Source organism: Telmatherina bonti, assembly GCF_933228915.1.
Source record: "Telmatherina bonti genome assembly, chromosome: 13".
NCBI classification, from domain to species: domain Eukaryota; kingdom Metazoa; phylum Chordata; class Actinopteri; order Atheriniformes; family Telmatherinidae; genus Telmatherina; species Telmatherina bonti.
In genome coordinates, this window is record NC_136611.1 from 39,040,778 (window position 1) to 39,063,647 (window position 22,870).

Consider the following 22,870-nt stretch of genomic DNA (forward strand, 5'->3'; position numbering starts at 1 on the left):
CTTCCGAGCCACTTCCAGACTAAGTACGAGCCACTTCCAGACTACTTCCAGTCTACTTCTGAGCCACTTCCAGACTACTTCAAGACTACAACCGGTCTACTTCCGAGCCACTTCCAGACTACTTCCAGTCTACTTCTGAGCCACTTACAGACTACTTCCAGTCTACTTCTGAGCCACTTACAGACTACTTCTGAGCCACTTACAGACTACTTCTGAGCCACTTCTAGACTACTTCAAGACTACAACCGGTCTACTTCCAAGCCACTTCCAGACTACATCCAGTCTACTTCCAGACTACTTCCAGTCTACTTCCGGTCTACTTCCGAGCCACTTCCAGACTATTTCCAGTCTACTTCCGAGCCACTTCCAGTCTACTTCCGAGCCACTTCTAGACTACTTCCAGTCTACTTCCATTCTACTTCCAAGCCACTTCCATAATACTTCCAAGCCACTTCCAGACTATTTTCAGACTACTTCCAGTATACTTCCGGTCTACCTCTGAGCCACATCCAAACTACTTCCCTACTACTTCCAGACTACATCCAGTCTACTTCCGAGCCACTTCCAGACCACTTCCGAGTCACTTCCAGACTACTTCCAGTGTACTTCCATTCTACTTCCAAGCCACTTCCAGACTACTTCCAGTCTACTTCCGAGCCAGTTCTAGACTACTTCCAGTCTACTTCCAGTATATTTCCATTCTACTTCCAAGCCACTTCCAGACTACTTCCGAGTCACTTCCGGTCTACTTCCGAGCCACTTCTAGACAACTTCCAGTCTACTTCCGAAGCACATCCAGAGTACTTCCAAGCCACTTCCAGACTACTTAAAGTCGACTTCCAGACTACTTCCTGTCCACTTCCGGTCTACTTCCGACCCACTTCCAGACTGCTTCCGAGCCACTTCCAGACTACTTCCCGTCAACTTCTGAGCCACTTCCAGACTACTTCAAGACTACTTCCAGACTACTTCCAGACTACTTCCGGTCTACTTCCAGACTACTTCCAGACTACTTCCGAGCCACTTCTAGACTACTTCCAGTCTTCTTCCATTCTACTTCCAAGCCACTTCCATAATACTTCCAAGCCACTTCCAGACTACTTTCAGACTACTTCCAGTCTACTTCCGGTCTACTTCTGAGCCACTTCCAAACTACTTCCAGACTACTTCCAGACTACATCCAGTCTACTTCCGAGCCACTTCCAGACTACTTCCGAGCCACTTCCAGACAACTTCCAGTCTACTTCCGAGCCACTTCCAGACTACTTCCTAGCCACTTCCAGACCACTTCCAGTCGACTTCTCAGCCACTTCCAGACTACTTCCAGTCTACTTCCGAACCACATCCAGAGTACTTCCGAGCCACTTCCAGACTAAGTACGAGCCACTTCCAGACTACTTCCAGTCTACTTCTGAGCCACTTACAGACTACTTCTGAGCCACTTCCAGACTACTTCCAGTCTACTTCTGAGCCACTTCCAGACTACATCCAGTCTACTTCCGAGCCACTTCCAGACTACTTCCGAGTCACTTCCAGACTACTTCCAGTGTACTTCCGAGCCACTTCCAGACAACTTCCAGTCTACGTCCAGACTACTTCCAGTCTACTTCCGAGCCAGTTCTAGACTACTTCCAGTCTACTTCCAGTATATTTCCATTCTACTTCCAAGCCACTTCCAGACTACTTCCGAGTCACTTCCGGTCTACTTCCGAGCCACTTCTAGACAACTTCCAGTCTACTTCCGAAGCACATCCAGAGTACTTCCAAGCCACTTCCAGACTACTTCCAGTCTACTTCCGAGCAAGTTCTAGACTACTTCCAGTCTACTTCCAGTATACTTCCATTCTACTTCCAAGCCACTTCCAGACTACTTCCGAGTCACTTCCGGTCTACTTCCGAGCCACTTCTAGACAACTTCCAGTCTACTTCCGAAGCACATCCAGAATACTTCCAAGCCACTTCCAGACTACTTAAAGTCTACTTCCAGACTACTTCCTGTCTACTTCCGGTCTACTTCCGACCCACTTCCAGACTACTTCCCGTCTATTTCTGAGCCACTTCCGAGCCACTTCTAGACTACTTCCAGTCTTCTTCCATTCTACTTCCAAGCCACTTCCATAATACTTCCAAGCCACTTCCAGACTACTTTCAGACTACTTCCAGTCTACTTCCGGTCTACTTCTGAGCCACTTCCAAACTACTTCCAGACTACTTCCAGACTACATCCAGTCTACTTCCGAGCCACTTCCAGACTACTTCCGAGCCACTTCCAGACAACTTCCAGACAACTTCCAGACAACTTCCAGTCTACTTCCGAGCCACTTCCAGACTACTTCCTAGCCACTTCCAGACTACTTCCAGTCGACTTCTCAGCCACTTCCAGACTACTTCCAGTCTACTTCCGAACCACATCCAGAGTACTTCCGAGCCACTTCCAGACTAAGTACGAGCCACTTCCAGACTACTTCCAGTCTACTTCTGAGCCACTTACAGACTACTTCTGAGCCACTTCCAGACTACTTCCAGTCTACTTCTGAGCCACTTACAGACTACTTCCAGTCTACTTCTGAGCCACTTACAGACTACTTCCAGTCTACTTCTGAGCCACTTACAGACTACTTCTGAGCCACTTACAGACTACTTCCGAGCCACTTCCAAGCCACTTCCAGACTACTTTCAGACTACTTCCAGTCTACTTCCGGTCTACTTCTGAGCCACTTCCAGACTACTTAAGAGCCACTTCCAGTCTACTTCCGAGCCACTACTAGACTACTTCCAGACTACTTCTAGTCTACTTCCGAGCCACTTCCAGACTACTTCCGAGTCACTTCCAGACTACTTCCATTGTACTTCCGAGCCACTTCCAGACAACTTCCAGACAACTTCCAGTCTACTTCCGAGCCACTTCCAGACTACTTCCGAGCCACTTCCAGACTTCTTCCAGTCTACTTCCGAACCACATCCAGAGTACTTCCGAGCCCCTTCCAGACTACTTACAGACTACTTACGAGCCACTTCCAGACTACTTCCAGTCTACTTCTGAGCCACTTACAGACTACTTCTGAGCCACTTCCAGACTACTTCAAGACTACAACCGGTCTACTTCCGAGCCACTTCCAGACTACATCCAGTCTACTTCCAGACTACTTCCAGTCTACTTCCAATCTACTACCAAGCCACGTCCAGACTACTTAAAGTCTACTTCCAGACTACTTCCAGTCTACTTCCGGTCTACTTCCGAGCCACTTCCAGACTACATCCAGTCTACTTCCAGACGACTTCCAGACTACTTCCAGTCTACTTCCAATCTACTACCAAGCCACGTCCAGACTACTTCCAGTCTACTTCCATTCTACTTCCAAGCCACTTCCATAATACTTCCAAGCCACTTCCAGACTACTTTCAGACTACTTCCAGTCTACTTCCGGTCTACTTCTGAGCCACTTCCAAACTACTTCCAGACTACTTCCAGTCTACTTCCGAACCACATCCAGAGTACTTCCGAGCCACTTCCAGACTAAGTACGAGCCACTTCCAGACTACTTCCAGTCTACTTCTGAGCCACTTACAGACTACTTCTGAGCCACTTCCAGACTACTTCCAGTCTACTTCTGAGCCACTTCCAGACTACATCCAGTCTACTTCCGAGCCACTTCCAGACTACTTCCGAGTCACTTCCAGACTACTTCCAGTGTACTTCCGAGCCACTTCCAGACAACTTCCAGTCTACGTCCAGACTACTTCCAGTCTACTTCCGAGCCAGTTCTAGACTACTTCCAGTCTACTTCCAGTATATTTCCATTCTACTTCCAAGCCACTTCCAGACTACTTCCGAGTCACTTCCGGTCTACTTCCGAGCCACTTCTAGACAACTTCCAGTCTACTTCCGAAGCACATCCAGAGTACTTCCAAGCCACTTCCACACTACTTCCAGTCTACTTCCGAGCAAGTTCTAGACTACTTCCAGTCTACTTCCAGTATACTTCCATTCTACTTCCAAGCCACTTCCAGACTACTTCCGAGTCACTTCCGGTCTACTTCCGAGCCACTTCTAGACAACTTCCAGTCTACTTCCGAAGCACATCCAGAATACTTCCAAGCCACTTCCAGACTACTTAAAGTCTACTTCCAGACTACTTCCTGTCTACTTCCGGTCTACTTCCGACCCACTTCCAGACTACTTCCCGTCTATTTCTGAGCCACTTCCGAGCCACTTCTAGACTACTTCCAGTCTTCTTCCATTCTACTTCCAAGCCACTTCCATAATACTTCCAAGCCACTTCCAGACTACTTTCAGACTACTTCCAGTCTACTTCCGGTCTACTTCTGAGCCACTTCCAAACTACTTCCAGACTACTTCCAGACTACATCCAGTCTACTTCCGAGCCACTTCCAGACTACTTCCGAGCCACTTCCAGACAACTTCCAGACAACTTCCAGACAACTTCCAGTCTACTTCCGAGCCACTTCCAGACTACTTCCTAGCCACTTCCAGACCACTTCCAGTCGACTTCTCAGCCACTTCCAGACTACTTCCAGTCTACTTCCGAACCACATCCAGAGTACTTCCGAGCCACTTCCAGACTAAGTACGAGCCACTTCCAGACTACTTCCAGTCTACTTCTGAGCCACTTACAGACTACTTCTGAGCCACTTCCAGACTACTTCCAGTCTACTTCTGAGCCACTTACAGACTACTTCCAGTCTACTTCTGAGCCACTTACAGACTACTTCCAGTCTACTTCTGAGCCACTTACAGACTACTTCTGAGCCACTTACAGACTACTTCCGAGCCACTTCCAAGCCACTTCCAGACTACTTTCAGACTACTTCCAGTCTACTTCCGGTCTACTTCTGAGCCACTTCCAGACTACTTAAGAGCCACTTCCAGTCTACTTCCGAGCCACTACTAGACTACTTCCAGACTACTTCTAGTCTACTTCCGAGCCACTTCCAGACTACTTCCGAGTCACTTCCAGACTACTTCCATTGTACTTCCGAGCCACTTCCAGACAACTTCCAGACAACTTCCAGTCTACTTCCGAGCCACTTCCAGACTACTTCCGAGCCACTTCCAGACTTCTTCCAGTCTACTTCCGAACCACATCCAGAGTACTTCCGAGCCCCTTCCAGACTACTTACAGACTACTTACGAGCCACTTCCAGACTACTTCCAGTCTACTTCTGAGCCACTTACAGACTACTTCTGAGCCACTTCCAGACTACTTCAAGACTACAACCGGTCTACTTCCGAGCCACTTCCAGACTACATCCAGTCTACTTCCAGACTACTTCCAGTCTACTTCCAATCTACTACCAAGCCACGTCCAGACTACTTAAAGTCTACTTCCAGACTACTTCCAGTCTACTTCCGGTCTACTTCCGAGCCACTTCCAGACTACATCCAGTCTACTTCCAGACGACTTCCAGACTACTTCCAGTCTACTTCCAATCTACTACCAAGCCACGTCCAGACTACTTCCAGTCTACTTCCATTCTACTTCCAAGCCACTTCCATAATACTTCCAAGCCACTTCCAGACTACTTTCAGACTACTTCCAGTCTACTTCCGGTCTACTTCTGAGCCACTTCCAAACTACTTCCAGACTACTTCCAGACTACATCCAGTCTACTTCCGAGCCACTTCCAGACTACTTCCGAGTCACTTCCAGACTACTTCCAGTGTACTTCCGAGCCACTTCCAGACATTTCCAGTCTACTTCCGAGCCACTTCCAGACTACTTCCGAGCCACTTCCAGACTACTTTCAGACTACTTCCAGTCTACTTCCGGTCTACTTCTGAGCCACTTCCAAACTACTTCCAGACTACATCCAGTCTACTTCCGAGCCACTTCCAGACTACTTCCGAGTCACTTCCAGACTACTTCCAGTGTACTTCCGAGCCACTTCCAGACACTTCCAGTCTACTTCCGAGCCACTTCCAGACTACTTCCAGTCGACTTCTCAGCCTCTTCCAGACTACTTCCAGACAACTTCCGAACCACATCCAGAGCACTTACGAGCCACTTCCAGACTACTTACGAGCCACTTCCAGACTACTTCCAGTCTACTTCTGAGCCACTTACAGACTACTTCAAGACTACAACCGGTCTACTTCCGAGCCACTTCCAGACTACATCCAGTCTACTTCCAGACGACTTCCAGACTACTTCCAGTCTACTTCCAATCTACTACCAGACGACTTCCAGACTACTTCCAGTCTACTTCCAAGCCACGTCCAGACTACTTAAAGTATACTTCCAGACTACTTCCAGTCTACTTCCGGTCTACTTCCGAGCCACTTCCAGACTATTTCCAGTCTACTTCCGAGCCACTTCCAGTCTACTTCCGAGCCACTTCTAGACTACTTCCAGTCTACTTCCATTCTACTTCCAAGCCACTTCCATAATACTTCCAAGCCACTTCCATAATACTTCCAAGCCACTTCCAGACTACTTTCAGACTACTTCCAGTCTACTTCCGGTCTACTTCTGAGCCACTTCCAAACTACTTCCAGACTACTTCCAGACTACATCCAGTCTACTTCCGAGCCACTTCCAGACTACTTCCGAGTCACTTCCAGACTACTTCCAGTGTACTTCCGAGCCACTTCCAGACAACTTCCAGTCTACTTCCAGACTACTTCCAGTCTACTTCCAATCTACTACCAGACGATTTCCAGACTACTTCCAGACTACTTCTGAGCCACTTCCAGACTACTTCAAGTCTACAACCGGTCTACTTCCGAGCCACTTCCAGACTACATCCAGTCTACTTCCAGACTACTTCCAGTCTACTTCCAATGTACTACCAGACGACTTCCAGACTACTTCCAGTCTACTTCTGAGCCACTTCCAGACTACTTCCGAGCCACTTCCAGACTACTTCCAGTCTAGTTCCGAGCCACTTCCAGACTACTTGCAAACCACTTCAAGACTACTTCCAATCTACTTCCGAGCCAGTTCTAGACTACTTCCAGTCTACTTCCAGTATACTTCCATTCTACTTCCAAGCCACTTCCAGACTACTTCCGAGTCACTTCCGGTCTACTTCCGAGCCACTTCCAGACTACTTCCAAGCCACTTCCAGACTACTTCCGAGTCACTTCCAGACTACTTCCAGACTACTTCCAGTTTACTTCCGAGCCACTTCCAAGCCACTTCCAGTCTACTTCCGAGCCACTTCTAGACTACTTCCGAGCCACTTCTAGACTACTTCTGAGTGTCTTCCGGTCTACTTCTGAACCACTTCCAAACTACTTCCAGACTACTTCCGAGCCACTTCCAGACTACTTCCGAGCTCCTTCTAAACTACTTCTGAGTGTCTTCCAGACTACTTCCAGTCTACTTCCGAGCCACTTCCAGACTACTTCCGAGCTCCTTCTAAACTACTTCTGAGTGTCTTCCAGACTACCTCCAGTCTACTTCCGAGCCACTTCCAGACTACTTCCGAGCTCCTTCTAAACTACTTCTGAGTGTCTTCCAGACTACTTCCAGTCTACTTCCGAGCCACTTCAATGATCACTTCCAGACTACTTCCAGTCTAGTTCCAAGCCACTTCCAGACTACTTCCGAGTCACTTCCAGACTACTTCCAGACTACTTCCAGTTTACTTCCGAGCCACTTCCAAGCCACTTCCAGTCTACTTCCGAGCCACTTCTAGACTACTTCCAGTCTACTTCCATTCTACTTCCAAGCCACTTCCATAATACTTACAAGCCACTTCCAGACTACTTTCAGACAACTTCCAGTCTACTTCCGGTCTACTTCTGAGCCACTTCCAAACTACTTCCAGACTACTTCCAGACTACATCCAGTTTACTTCCGAGCCACTTCCAGACTACTTCCGAGTCACTTCCAGACTACTTCCAGTGTACTTCCGAGCCACTTCCAGACAACTTCCAGTCTACTTCCGAGCCACTTCCAGACTACTTCCGAGCCACTTCCAGACTACTTACGAGCCACTTCCAGACTACTTACGAGCCACTTCCAGACTACTTCCAGTCTACTTACGAGCCACTTCCAGTCTACTTCTGAGCCACTTACAGACTACTTCTGAGCCACTTCCAGACTACTTCAAGACTACAACCGGTCTACTTCCGAGCCACTTCCAGACTACTTCCAGACTACTTACGAGCCACTTCCAGACTACGTCAAGACTACTTCCAGTCTACTTCCGAGCCACTTCCAGACCACTTCCAGACCACTTCCAGACTACTTCCAGTCTACTTCCGAGCCACTTCTAGACTACTTCCAGTCTACTTCCACTATACTTCCATTCTACTTCCAAGCCACTTCCAGACTACTTCTGAGTCACTTCCGGTCTACTTCCGAGCCACTTCCAGACTACTTCGAGACTACTTCCAGTTTACTTCCGTTCTACTTCCAAGCCACTTCCAGACTACTTCCAAGCACTTCCAGACTACTTTCAGACTACTTCCAGTCTACTTCCGGTCTACTTCTGAGCCACTTCCAAACTACTTCCAGACTACTTCCAGACTACATCCAGTCTACTTCCGAGCCACTTCCAGACTACTTCCGAGTCACTTCCAGACTACTTCCAGTGTACTTCCGAGCCACTTCCAGACATTTCCAGTCTACTTCCGAGCCACTTCCCGACTACTTCCAGTCGACTTCTCAGCCACTTCCAGAGTACTTCCAGTCTACTTCTGAGCCACTTACAGACTACTTCTGAGCCACTTCCAGACTACTTCAAGACTACAACCGGTCTACTTCCGAGCCACTTCCAGACTACATCCAGTCTACTTCCAAACGACTTCCAGACTACTTCCAGTCTACTTCCAATCTACTACCAGACGACTTCCAGACTACTTCCAGTCTACTTCCAAGCCACGTCCAGACTACTTAAAGTCTACTTCCAGACTACTTCCAGTCTACTTCCGGTCTACTTCCGAGCCACTTCCAGACTATTTCCAGTCTACTTACGAGCCACTTCCAGTCTACTTCCGAGCCACTTCTAGACTACTTCCAGTCTACTTCCATTCTACTTCCAAGCCACTTCCATAATACTTCCAAGCCACTTCCAGACTACTTTCAGACTACTTCCAGTCTACTTCCGGTCTACTTCTGAGCCACTTCCAAACTACTTCCAGAATACTTCCAGACTACATCCAGTCTACTTCCGAGCCACTTCCAGACTACTTCCGAGTCACTTCCAGACTACTTCCAGTGTACTTCCGAGCCACTTCCAGACAACTTCCAGTCTTCTTCCAGACTACTTCCAGTCTACTTCCAATCTACTACCAGACGAATTCCAGACTACTTCCAGACTACTTCTGAGCCACTTCCAGACTACTTCAAGACTACAACCGGTCTACTTCCGAGCCACTTCCAGACTACATCCAGTCTACTTCCAGACTACTTCTAGTCTACTTCCAATCTACTACCAGACGACTTCCAGTCTACTTCCAGTCTACTTCTGAGCCACTTCCAGACAACTTCCAGTCTAGTTCCGAGCCACTTCCAGACTACTTGCAAACCACTTCAAGACTACTTCCAATCTACTTCCGAGCCAGTTCTAGACTACTTCCAGTCTACTTCCAGTATACTTCCATTCTACTTCCAAGCCACTTCCAGACTACTTCCAAGTCACTTCCGGTCTACTTCCGAGCCACTTCCAGTCTACTTCCAAGCCACTTCCAGACTACTTTCAGACTACTTCCAGTCTACTTCCGGTCTACTTCTGAACCACTTCCAAACTACTTCCAGACTACCTCCAGTCTATTTCCGAGCCACTTCCAGACTACTTCCGAGCCACTTCTAGACTACTTCTGAGTGTCTTCCAGACTACTTCCAGTCTACTTCCGAGCCACTTCCAGACCACTTCCAGACTACTTCCAGTCTAGTTCCAAGCCACTTCCAGACTACTTCCGAGTCACTTCCAGACTACTTCCAGACTACTTCCAGTTTACTTCCGAGCCACTTCCAAGCCACTTCCAGACTACTTTCAGACTACTTCCAGTCTACTTCCGGTCTACTTCTGAGCCACTTCCAGACTACTTCAGAGCCACTTCCAGTCTACTTCAGAGCCACTACTAGACTACTTGCAGACTACTTCCAGTCTACTTCCGAGCCACTTCCAGACTACTTCCGAGTCACTTCCAGACTACTTCCAGTGTACTTCCGAGCCACTTCCAGACAACTTCCAGACAACTTCCAGTCTACTTCCGAGCCACTTCCAGACTACTTCCGAGCCCCTTCCAGACTACTTACAGACTACTTCCGAGCCACTTCTAGACTACTTTCAGACTACTTCCAGTCTACTTCCGGTCTACTTCTGAGCCACTTCCAAACTACTTCCAGACTACTTCCAGTCGACTTCTGAGCCACTTCCAGACTACTTCTGAGCCACTTCCAGACTACTTCAAGACTACTTCCAGACTACTTCCAGTCTGCTTCCATTCTACTACTTACGAGCCACTTCCAGTCTACTTCTGAGCCACTTCCAGACTACTTCAAGACTACAACCGGTCTACTTCCGAGCCACTTCCAGACTACTTCCAGACTACTTACGAGCCACTTCCGGACTACTTCCAGTCTACTTCTGAGCCACTTACAGACTACTTCCAGTCTACTTCTGAGCCACTTACAGACTACTTCTGAGCCACTTCCAGACTACTTCAAGACTACAACCGGTCTACTTCCGAGCCACTTCCAGACTACATCCAGTCTACTTCCAGACGACTTCCAGACTACTTCCAGTCTACTTCCAATCTACTACCAGACGACTTCCAGACTACTTCCAGTCTACTTCCAGTCTACTTAAAGTCTACTTCCAGACTACTTCCAGTCTACTTCCGGTCTACTTCCGAGCCACTTCCAGACTATTTCCAGTCTACTTCTGAGCCACTTCCAGACTACTTCCGAGCCACTTCCACACTACTTCCAGTCGACTTCTGAGCCACTTCCAGACTACTTCTGAGCCACTTCCAGACTACTTCAAGACTACTTCCAGACTACTTCCGGTCTACTTCCGAGCCACTTCCAGTCTACTTCCAGACTAATTCCAGTCTACTACCGAGCCACTTCTAGACTACTTCCAGTTTACTTCCAGTATGCTTCCATTCTACTTCCAAGCCACTTCCAGACTACTTCTGAGTCACTTCCGGTCTACTTCCGAGCCACTTCCAGACTACTTCGAGACTACTTCCAGTTTACTTCCCGTTTACTTCCAAGCACTTCCAGACTACTTTCAGACTACTTCCAGTCTACTTCCGGTCTACTTCTGAGCCACTTCCAAACTATTTCCAGACTACTTCCAGTGTACTTCCGAGCCACTTCCAGACAACTTCCAGACAACTTCCAGTCTAGTTCCGAGCCACTTCCAGACTACTTCCAAGCCACTTCCAGACTACTTCCAATCTACTTCCGAGCCAGTTCTAGACTACTTCCAGTCTACTTCCAGTATACTTCCATTCTACTTCCAAGCCACTTCCAGACTACTTCCAAGCCACTTCCAGACTACTTCCAATCTACTTCCGAGCCAGTTCTAGACTACTTCCAGTCTACTTCCAGTATACTTCCATTCTACTTCCAAGCCACTTCCAGACTACTTCCGAGTCACTTCCGGTCTACTTCCGAGCCACTTCCAGACTACTTCTAGACTACCTCCAGTCTACTTCCGAGCCACAACCAGACTACTTCCGAGCCACTTCTAGACTACTTCCAGTCTACTTCCGAGCTACTTCCAGACCACTTCCAGACTACTTCCAGTCTAGTTCCAAGCCACTTCCAGACTACTTCCGAGTCACTTCCATTCTACTTCCGAGCCACTTCCAGACTACTTCCAGTCTACTTCCGAAGCACATCCAGAGTACTTCCAAGCCACTTCCAGACTACTTAAAGTCTACTTCCAGACTACTTCCTGTCTACTTCCGGTCTACTTCCGAGCCACTTCCACACTGCTTCCGAGCCACTTCCAGACTACTTCCCGTCTACTTCTGAGCCCCTTCCAGACTACTTCTGAGCCACGTCCAGACTACTTCTGAGCCACTTCCAGACTACTTCAAGACTACTTCCAGACTACTTCCAGACTACTTCCAGTCTACTTCCGAGCCACTTCTAGACTACTTCCAGTCTACTTCCATTCTACTTCCATTCTACTTCCAAGCCACTTCCATAATACTTCCAAGCCACTTCCAGACTACTTTCAGACTACTTCCAGTCTACTTCCGGTCTACTTCTGAGCCACTTCCAAACTACTTCCAGACTACTTCCAGACTACATCCAGTCTACTTCCGAGCCACTTCCAGACTACTTCCGAGTCACTTCCAGACTACTTCCAGTGTACTTCCGAGCCACTTCCAGACAACTTCCAGTCTACCGAGTTACTTCCAGACTACTTCCGAGCCACTTCCAGACTACTTCCGGTCTACTTCCGACCCACTTCCAGTCTACTTCCAGTCTACTTCCGAGCCACTTCTAGACTACTTCCAGTCTACTTCTAGTTTACTTTCAGTCTACTTCCAAGCCACTTCCAGACTACTTAAAGTCTACTTCCAGACTAATTCCGGGCCATTTCCAGACTACTTCCAGTCTACTTATGAGCCACTTCCAGACTACTTCTAGGCCATTTCCAGACCACTTTCAGTGTACTTCCACACAACTTCCAGATTACTCCCAGTCTACTTCAGAGCCACTTCCAAACCTCTTTCAGATCACTTTCAGACCACTTCTAGTCTACTTCAGAGCCACTTCTGGACTACTTCCAGTCTACTTCCAGACTACCTTCAAATGACTTCAAGGCCTATTTCAGACTCCTTCCAGTCTACTTCCAGACCACTTCCTGAATACTTCCAGTCTATTTCCAGACTACATTCAGAACATTTACAGACTACTTCCTGATTACCTCCAGACTACTTCCGGTCTACTTCCAAATTACCTCAAGACCGCTTTCAGTCTACTTCCAGCCCCTTTTTATACTTATTTTAGACGACTTCCAGACTACTTCCAGTCTACTTCCGGTCTACTTCGGAGCCACTTCCAGACTACTTCCAGACTACTTCTAGACTACATCCGGTCTACTTCCGAGCCACTTCCAGACTACTTCCAAGCCACTTCCAGACTACTTTCAGACTACTTCCAGTCTACTTCCGGTCTACTTCTGAACCACTTCCAAACTACTTCCAGACTACCTCCAGTCTACTTCCGAGCCACTTCCAGACTACTTCCGAGCCACTTCTAGACTACTTCTGAGTGTCTTCCAGACTACTTCCAGTCTACTTCCGAGCCACTTCCAGACCACTTCCAGACTACTTCCAGTCTAGTTCCAAGCCACTTCCAGACTACTTCCGAGTCACTTCCAGACTACTTCCAGACTACTTCCAGTTTACTTCCGAGCCACTTCCAAGCCACTTCCAGACTACTTTCAGACTACTTCCAGTCTACTTCCGGTCTACTTCTGAGCCACTTCCAGACTACTTCAGAGCCACTTCCAGTCTACTTCAGAGCCACTACTAGACTACTTCCAGACTACTTCTAGTCTACTTCCGAGCCACTTCCAGACTACTTCCGAGTCACTTCCAGACTACTTCCAGTGTACTTCCGAGCCACTTCCAGACAACTTCCAGTCTACTTCCGAGCCACTTCCAGACTACTTCCGAGCCCCTTCCAGACTACTTACAGACTACTTCCGAGCCACTTCTAGACTACTTCCAGTCTACTTCCATTCTACTTCCAAGCCACTTCCATAATACTTCCAAGCCACTTCCAGACTACTTTCAGACTACTTCCAGTCTACTTCCGGTCTACTTCTGAGCCACTTCCAAACTACTTCCAGACTACTTCCAGTCGACTTCTGAGCCACTTCCAGACTACTTCTGAGACACTTCCAGACTACTTCAAGACTACTTCCACACTACTTCCAGTCTGCTTCCATTCTACTACTTACGAGCCACTTCCAGTCTACTTCTGAGCCACTTCCAGACAACTTCTGAGCCACTTCCAGACTACTTCAAGACTACAACCGGTCTACTTCCGAGCCACTTCCAGACTACTTCCAGACTACTTACGAGCCACTTCCGGACTACTTCCAGTCTACTTCTGAGCCACTTACAGACTACTTCCAGTCTACTTCTGAGCCACTTACAGACTACTTCTGAGCCACTTACAGACTACTTCAAGACTACAACCGGTCTACTTCCGAGCCACTTCCAGACTACATCCAGTCTACTTCCAGACGACTTCCAGACTACTTCCAGTCTACTTCCAATCTACTACCAGACGACTTCCAGACTACTTCCAGTCTACTTCCAGACTACTTAAAGTCTACTTCCAGACTACTTCCAGTCTACTTCCGGTCTACTTCCGAGCCACTTCCAGACTATTTCCAGTCTACTTCTGAGCCACTTCCAGACTACTTCCGAGCCACTTCCAGACTACTTCCAGTCGACTTCTGAGCCACTTCCAGACTACTTCTAAGCCACTTCCAGACTACTTCAAGACTACTTCCAGACTACTTCCGGTCTACTTCCGAGCCACTTCCAGTCTACTTCCAGACTAATTCCAGTCTACTACCGAGCCACTTCTAGACTACTTCCAGTTTACTTCCAGTATACTTCCATTCTACTTCCAAGCCACTTCCAGACTACTTCTAAGTCACTTCCGGTTTACTTCCGAGCCACTTCCAGACTACTTCGAGACTACTTCCAGTTTACTTCCAGTTTACTTCCAAGCACTTCCAGACTACTTTCAGACTACTTCCAGTCTACTTCCGATCTACTTCCAGACTACTTCCAGTCTACTTCCAGTATACTTCCATTCTACTTCCAAGCCACTTCCAGACTACTTCCGAGTCACTTCCGGTCTACTTCCGAGCCACTTCCAGACTACTTCTAGACTACCTCCAGTCTACTTCCGAGCCACAACCAGACTACTTCCGAGCCACTTCTAGACTACTTCCAGTCTACTTCCGAGCTACTTCCAGACCACTTCCAGACAACTTCCAGTCTAGTTCCAAGCCACTTCCAGACTACTTCCGAGTCACTTCCATTCTACTTCCGAGCCACTTCCAGACTACTTCCAGTCTACTTCCGAAGCACATCCAGAGTACTTCCAAGCCACTTCCAGACTACTTAAAGTCTACTTCCAGACTACTTCCTGTCTACTTCCGGTCTACTTCCGAGCCACTTCCACACTGCTTCCGAGCCACTTCCAGACTACTTCCCGTCTACTTCTGAGCCCCTTCCAGACTACTTCTGAGCCACGTCCAGACTACTTCTGAGCCACTTCCAGACTACTTCAAGAATACTTCCAGACTACTTCCAGACTACTTCCGGTCTACTTCCAGACTACTTCCAGACTACTTCCAGTCTACTTCCGAGCCACTTCTAGACTACTTCCAGTCTACTTCCATTCTACTTCCATTCTACTTCCAAGTCACTTCCATAATACTTCTAAGCCACTTCCAGACTACTTTCAGACTACTTCCAGTCTACTTCCGGTCTACTTCTGAGCCACTTCCAAACTACTTCCAGACTACTTCCAGACTACATCCAGTCTACTTCCGAGCCACTTCCAGACTACTTCCGAGTCACTTCCAGACTACTTCCAGTGTACTTCCGAGCCACTTCCAGACAACTTCCAGACAACTTCCAGTCTACTTCCGAGCCACTTCCAGACTACTTCCGAGCCACTTCCAGACTACTTCCGGTCTACTTCCGACCCACTTCCAGTCTACTTCCAGTCTACTTCCGAGCCACTTCTAGACTACTTCCAGTCTACTTCTAGTTTACTTTCAGTCTACTTCCAAGCCACTTCCAGACTACTTAAAGTCTACTTCCAGACTAATTCCGGGCCATTTCCAGACTACTTCCAGTCTACTTATGAGCCACTTCCAAACCTCTTTCAGATCACTTTCAGACCACTTCTAGTCTACTTCAGAGCCACTTCTGGACTACTTCCAGTCTACTTCCAGACTACCTTCAAATGACTTCAAGGCCTATTTCAGACTCCTTCCAGTCTACTTCCAGACCACTTCCTGAATACTTCCAGTCTATTTCCAGACTACATTCAGAACATTTACAGACTACTTCCTGATTACCTCCAGACTACTTCCGGTCTACTTCCAAATTACCTCAAGACCTCTTTCAGTCTACTTCCAGCCCCTTTTTATACTTATTTTAGACGACTTCCAGACTACTTCCAGTCTACTTCCGGTCTACTTCGGAGCCACTTCGAGACTACTTCCAGACTACTTCTAGACTACATCCGGTCTACTTCCGAGCCACTTCCAGACTACTTCCAAGCCACTTCCAGACTACTTTCAGACTACTTCCAGTCTACTTCCGGTCTACTTCTGAACCACTTCCAAACTACTTCCAGACTACCTCCAGTCTACTTCCGAGCCACTTCCAGACTACTTCCGAGCCACTTCTAGACCACTTCCAGACTACTTCCAGTCTACTTCCGAGCCACTTCCAGACCACTTCCAGACTACTTCCAGTCTAGTTCCAAGCCACTTCCAGACTACTTCCGAGTCACTTCCAGACTACTTCCAGACTACTTCCAGTTTACTTCCGAGCCACTTCCAAGCCACTTCCAGACTACTTTCAGACTACTTCCAGTCTACTTCCGGTCTACTTCTGAGCCACTTCCAGACTACTTCAGAGCCACTTCCAGTCTACTTCAGAGCCACTACTAGACTACTTCCAGACTACTTCTAGTCTACTTCCGAGCCACTTCCAGACTACTTCCGAGTCACTTCCAGACTACTTCCAGTGTACTTCCGAGCCACTTCCAGACAACTTCCAGTCTACTTCCGAGCCATTTCCAGACTACTTCCGAGCCACTTCCAGACTACTTACAGACTACTTCCGAGCCACTTCTAGACTACTTCCAGTCTACTTCCATTCTACTTCCAAGCCACTTCCATAATACTTCCAAGCCACTTCCAGACTACTTTCAGACTACTTCCAGTCTACTTCCGGTCTACTTCTGAGCCACTTCCAAACTACTTCCAGACTACTTCCAGTCGACTTCTGAGCCACTTCCAGACTACTTCTGAGCCACTTCCAGACTACTTCAAGACTACTTCCAGACTACTTCCAGTCTGCTTCCATTCTACTACTTACGAGCCACTTCCAGTCTACTTCTGAGCCACTTACAGACTACTTCTGAGCCACTTCCAGACTACTTCAAGACTACAACCGGTCTACTTCCGAGCCACTTCCAGACTACTTCCAGACTACTTACGAGCCACTTCCGGACTACTTCCAGTCTACTTCTGAGCCACTTACAGACTACTTCCAGTCTACTTCTGAGCCACTTACAGACTACTTCTGAGCCACTTCCAGACTACTTCAAGACTACAACCGGTCTACTTCCGAGCCACTTCCAGACTACATCCAGTCTACGTCCAGACGACTTCCAGACTACTTCCAGTCTACTTCCAATCTACTACCAGACGACTTCCAGACTACTTCCAGTCTACTTCCAGTCTACTTCCAGTCTACTTAAAGTCTACTTCCAGACTACTTCCAGTCTACTTCCGGTCTACTTCCGAGCCACTTCCAGACTATTTCCAGTCTACTTCTGAGCCACTTCCAGACTACTTCCGAGCCACTTCCACACTACTTCCAGTCGACTTCTGAGCCACTTCCAGACTACTTCTGAGCCACTTCCAGACTACTTCAAGACTACTTCCAGACTACTTCCGGTCTACTTCCGAGCCACTTCCAGTCTACTTCCAGACTAATTCCAGTCTACTACCGAGCCACTTCTAGACTACTTCCAGTTTACTTCCAGTATACTTCCATTCTACTTCCAAGCCACTTCCAGACTACTTCTGAGTCACTTCCGGTCTACTTCCGAGCCACTTCCAGACTACTTCGAGACTACTTCCAGTTTACTTCCAGTTTACTTCCAAGCACTTCCAGACTACTTTCAGACTACTTCCAGTCTACTTCCGGTCTACTTCTGAGCCACTTCCAAACTATTTCCAGACTACTTCCAGTGTACTTCCGAGCCACTTCCAGACAACTTCCAGTCTAGTTCCGAGCCACTTCCAGACTACTTCCAAGCCACTTCCAGACTACTTCCAATCTACTTCCGAGCCAGTTCTAGACTACTTCCAGTCTACTTCCAGTATACTTCCATTCTACTTCCAAGCCACTTCCAGACTACTTCCGAGTCACTTCCGGTCTACTTCCGAGCCACTTCCAGACTACTTTTAGACTACCTCCAGTCTACTTCCGAGCCACAACCAGACTACTTCCGAGCCACTTCTAGACTACTTCCAGTCTACTTCCGAGCTACTTCCAGACCACTTCCAGACTACTTCCAGTCTAGTTCCAAGCCACTTCCAGACTACTTCTGAGTCACTTCCATTCTACTTCCGAGCCACTTCCAGACTACTTCCAGTCTACTTCCGAAGCACATCCAGAGTACTTCCAAGCCACTTCCAGACTACTTAAAGTCTACTTCCAGACTACTTCCTGTCTACTTCCGGTCTACTTCCGAGGCACTTCCACACTGCTTCCGAGCCACTTCCAGACTACTTCCCGTCTACTTCTGAGCCCCTTCCAGACTACTTCTGAGCCACGTCCACACTACTTCTGAGCCACTTCCAGACTACTTCAAGACTACTTCCAGACTACTTCCAGTGTACTTCCGAGCCACTTCCAGACAACTTCCAGACTACTTCCAGTCTACTTCCGAGCCACTTCCAGACTACTTCCGAGCCACTTCCAGACTACTTCCGGTCTACTTCCGACCCACTTCCAGTCTACTTCCAGTCTACTTCCGAGCCACTTCTAGACTACTTCCAGTCTACTTCTAGTTTACTTTCAGTCTACTTCCAAGCCACTTCCAGACTACTTAAAGTCTACTTCCAGACTAATTCCAGGCCATTTCCAGACTACTTCCAGTCTACTTATGAGCCACTTCCAGACCTCTTTCAGATCACTTTCAGACCACTTCTAGTCTACTTCAGAGCCACTTCTGGACTACTTCCAGTCTACTTCCAGACTACCTTCAAATGACTTCAAGGCCTATTTCAGACTCCTTCCAGTCTACTTCCAGACCACTTCCTGAATACTTCCAGTCTATTTCCAGACTACATTCAGAACATTTACAGACTACTTCCTGATTACCTCCAGACTACTTCCGGTCTACTTCCAAATTACCTCAAGACCTCTTTCAGTCTACTTCCAGCCCCTTTTTATACTTATTTTAGACGACTTCCAGACTACTTCCAGTCTACTTCCGGTCTACTTCGGAGCCACTTCCAGACTACTTCCAGACTACTTCTAGACTACATCCGGTCTACTTCCGAGCCACTTCCAGACTACTTACGAGCCACTTCCAGTCTACTTCCAGTCTTCTTCCGGTCTACTTACGTGCCACTTCCAGACTACTTCTAGGCCATTTCCAGACCACTTTCAGTCTACCTTAAACCACTTACAGTCTACTTCCTGACTGCTTCAAGACTACTTCCAGTCTGCCTCCAGACCACTTCTAGTTCATTTCCAGGCTACCTTCATTGTACTTCCACACAACTACCAGATTTCTCCCAGTGTACTTCCACACCACTTCCAAAACTCTTCCAGATCACTTTCAGAGCCACTTCTGGACTACTTCCAGTCTACTTCCAGACCACTTCCTGAATACTTCCAGTTTAATTCCAGACTACCTTCAAATGACTTCAAGGCCTATTTCAGACTACTTCCAGTCTACTTCCAGACCACTTCCAGACCACTTCCTGAATACTTCCAGTCTACCTCCAGACTACTTCGTCTACTTCCAGACTACTTCCGGTCTACTTCGGAGCCACTTTCAGAACATTTACAGACTACTTCCAGACTACCTCCAGACTACTTTCAGTCTACTTCCAGATTACCTCAAGACCTCTTTCAGTCCCTTTTTATACTTATTTTAGAGTACTTCCAGACTACTTCCATTCTACTTCCGGTCTACTTCGGAGCCACTTCCAGACTACTTCCAGACTACATCCGGTCTACTTCCAAGCCACTTCCAGACTACTTCCAGACTACTTCCAGTCTACTTCCAGACTACTTCCAGTCTACTTCCAGACTTCTTCCGGTCTACTTCGGAGCCACTTCCAGACTACTTCCAGACTAAATCCAGACTACATCCGGTCTACTTCCAAGCCACTTCCAGACTACTTCCAGACTACATCTGGTCTATTTCCAAGCCACTTCCGGTCTACTTCGGAGCCACTTCCAGACTACTTCCAGACTAAATCCAGACTACATCCGGTCTACTTCCAAGCCACTTCCAGACTACTTCCAGACTACATCTGGTCTATTTCCAAGCCACTTCCGGTCTACTTCCAATCCACTTCCAGACTACTTCCATACTACTTCCAGTCTACTTCCAGTTTTTTTCCCGGTCTACTTCCAGTCTACTTCCAGTCTACTTCCGAGTCACTTCCAGACTAATTCTGAGCCACTTCCAGACTACTTCCAGACTACTTCCAGTCTACTTCCGGTCTACTTCCAAGCCACTTCCAGACTACTTCCAGACTACTTCCAGTTTACTTCCAGACTACTTCCAGTCTACTTCCAGACTACTTCCGGTCTACTTCGGAGCCACTTCCAGACTACTTCCAGACTAAATCCAGACTACATCCGGTCTACTTCCAAGCCACTTCCAGACTACTTCCAGACTACATCTGGTCTATTTCCAAGCCACTTCCGGTCTACTTCCAATCCACTTCCAGACTACTTCCATACTACTTCCAGTCTACTTCCAGTTTTTTTCCCGGTCTACTTCCAGTCTACTTCCAGTCTACTTCCGAGTCACTTCCAGACTAATTCTGAGCCACTTCCAGACTACTTCCAGACTACTTCCAGTCTACTTCCGGTCTACTTCCAAGCCACTTCCAGACTACTTCCAGACTACTTCCAGTTTACTTCCAGACTACTTCCAGTCTACTTCCAGACTACTTCCGGTCTACTTCGGAGCCACTTCCAGACTACTTCCAGACTAAATCCAGACTACATCCGGTCTACTTCCAAGCCACTTCCAGACTACTTCCATACTACTTCCAGTCTACTTCCAGTTTTTTTCCGGTCTACTTCCAGTCTACTTCCGGTCTACTTCCGAGCCACTTCCAGACTACTTCCAGTCTACTTCCGAGCCACTTCCAGACTACTTCCAGACTACTTCCAGTCTACTTCTGAGCCACTTCCAGACTACTTCCAGTCTACTTCCGAGCCACTTCCAGACTACTTCCAGGTTACTTCCAGTCTACTTCAGAGCCACTTCCAGACTACTTCTGAGCCACTTCTAGACTACCTCCAGACTACTTTCAGTCTACTTCCGAGCCACTTCCAGACTACTTCCAGTCTACTTACGCGGCACCTCCAGACTACTTCTAGGCCATTTCCAGACCACTTTCAGTCTACTTCCAGAGTACCTCCAGTCTATTTCCAAAATATTTTCAGACCACTTCCTGAATACTCCTCGACCACTTCCAGACTACTTCAAGACCACTTCCAGTCTACTTCCAAACCACTTCCAGACCACCTCCAGACTACTTCCAGACCACCTCCAGACCACCTCCAGACTACTTCCAGACCACCTCCAGACTACTTCCAGACCACTTCCAGAATACTTAAAGACTACTTTCAGACTACATTGCTGTCTGATACCAATCTGCTTTATAGTTTACTTCCCAATCTGTGTCTAGTTTACTCTAGAGACCAATTTTCCAATTGGGAATAATTAAGTATCATTATCATTATTAATATTATGATCTTTATTAACTATTATTGCTATTGTTATTGTAGTTTGGTCAGTGTGGACCAGGAGACAGAACATTTAATAACTTAGTCTGAATAAAATTCTCTGAAAGCTGAGAAGTTTCTTTTTAGCAACAAACAGGAAGTATCCTGACATAAAAACAAATATTTTCAGGATGCTGTGACATGAAGAGAAAAAAGGGATATTTATACCCTCCCGCTCCTCATCTTTCCCTGACTATCCCAGTGACTTAACTGGGACACATCTGCAGTCCCAGATAAGTTAATCGTGAGAGGGCAGTTTCTTCACAAGTCATCTAAAAACTGCTGCTATATTTAGATCAGGCAGAAAGATACACTGTGGATGTGTGAGTCCCAGGTTCTGGGTCTATCTGATGACATTCAGCTTTCCAGCTCTGCTGGCGCTGATTACCTTACTGCTTGCTGCGTTGGCTGAATACTTCGGGGGTTGGGTGGCTTGTGGCAGGGTGTGGGTGGCAATGGTGTGGGATGGAGGTGGCGTGTCTGTGGAAAAATGTCCTGCAGGAAAAAACACAACAGTTCAGTATCCAGCGAGATGTCAGCAGGAGTTTCTGTTTTAATTTGGTAACTCCTCATTGGTAACAATGTCAGCATGAGGAGGAAATGCCAAAATGACGGCAAATTCTGTCTCTTCCATCAAATCATAGACATTAGGGAGGTCAGGATGAGTAACAGAAGCTGAGATTAAGATATTTACCCGGTAGAGGGGCAGCAGGGCTTGGCCGCACCTGTGGACGAGTGGGTGGCTTCAGCTCCGGTGGGAGGGGGATTCCACTGGGAACTGTCTGTGGGAGTGGAGCATGGTCATCTTCCTGCAGAAATAATCAGTCTGGTCCCATAGTTGTGGTAGATACACACTACCTTCTCCTTTTTTCTTTTGGATGTCTTTACATCTGCAGGTTCCAGCAGGGACACCGGCAGCAGTCCTCTCTGGAAATAAACAACCAGCTATCAAATGAAGCTGATGTCATTTTAATGCTTCATTCAACTACTTTGTTTATCAAAACCATAGAGGAGGGACTCAGTGACTTGGTCAGCATGCAGAATACACAGAGTGAAACACATTCACAGAAGGGTGATCATGCAAATGTGACCCCACCTACACAA

The 22,870-nt window shown here is 47.5% G+C and overlaps 1 protein-coding gene across 1 annotated transcript in view; it reads right to left on the reverse strand.

Annotated features, from left to right (window-relative positions):
• LOC306764583 (neutrophil cytosol factor 2-like) overlaps window positions 1-22,870 on the reverse strand; it is a gene marked incomplete at both ends in the record, with an annotated part of 72,048 nt that overhangs the window by 31,503 nt on the left and 17,675 nt on the right. The window contains 3 exons of the mRNA XM_079251757.1: window positions 22,155-22,261; window positions 22,461-22,548; window positions 22,625-22,693. Coding sequence (XP_079107883.1) covers window positions 22,155-22,261; window positions 22,461-22,548; window positions 22,625-22,693 — 264 coding nt within the window. The remainder of the gene's footprint in view (window positions 1-22,154; window positions 22,262-22,460; window positions 22,549-22,624; window positions 22,694-22,870) is intronic.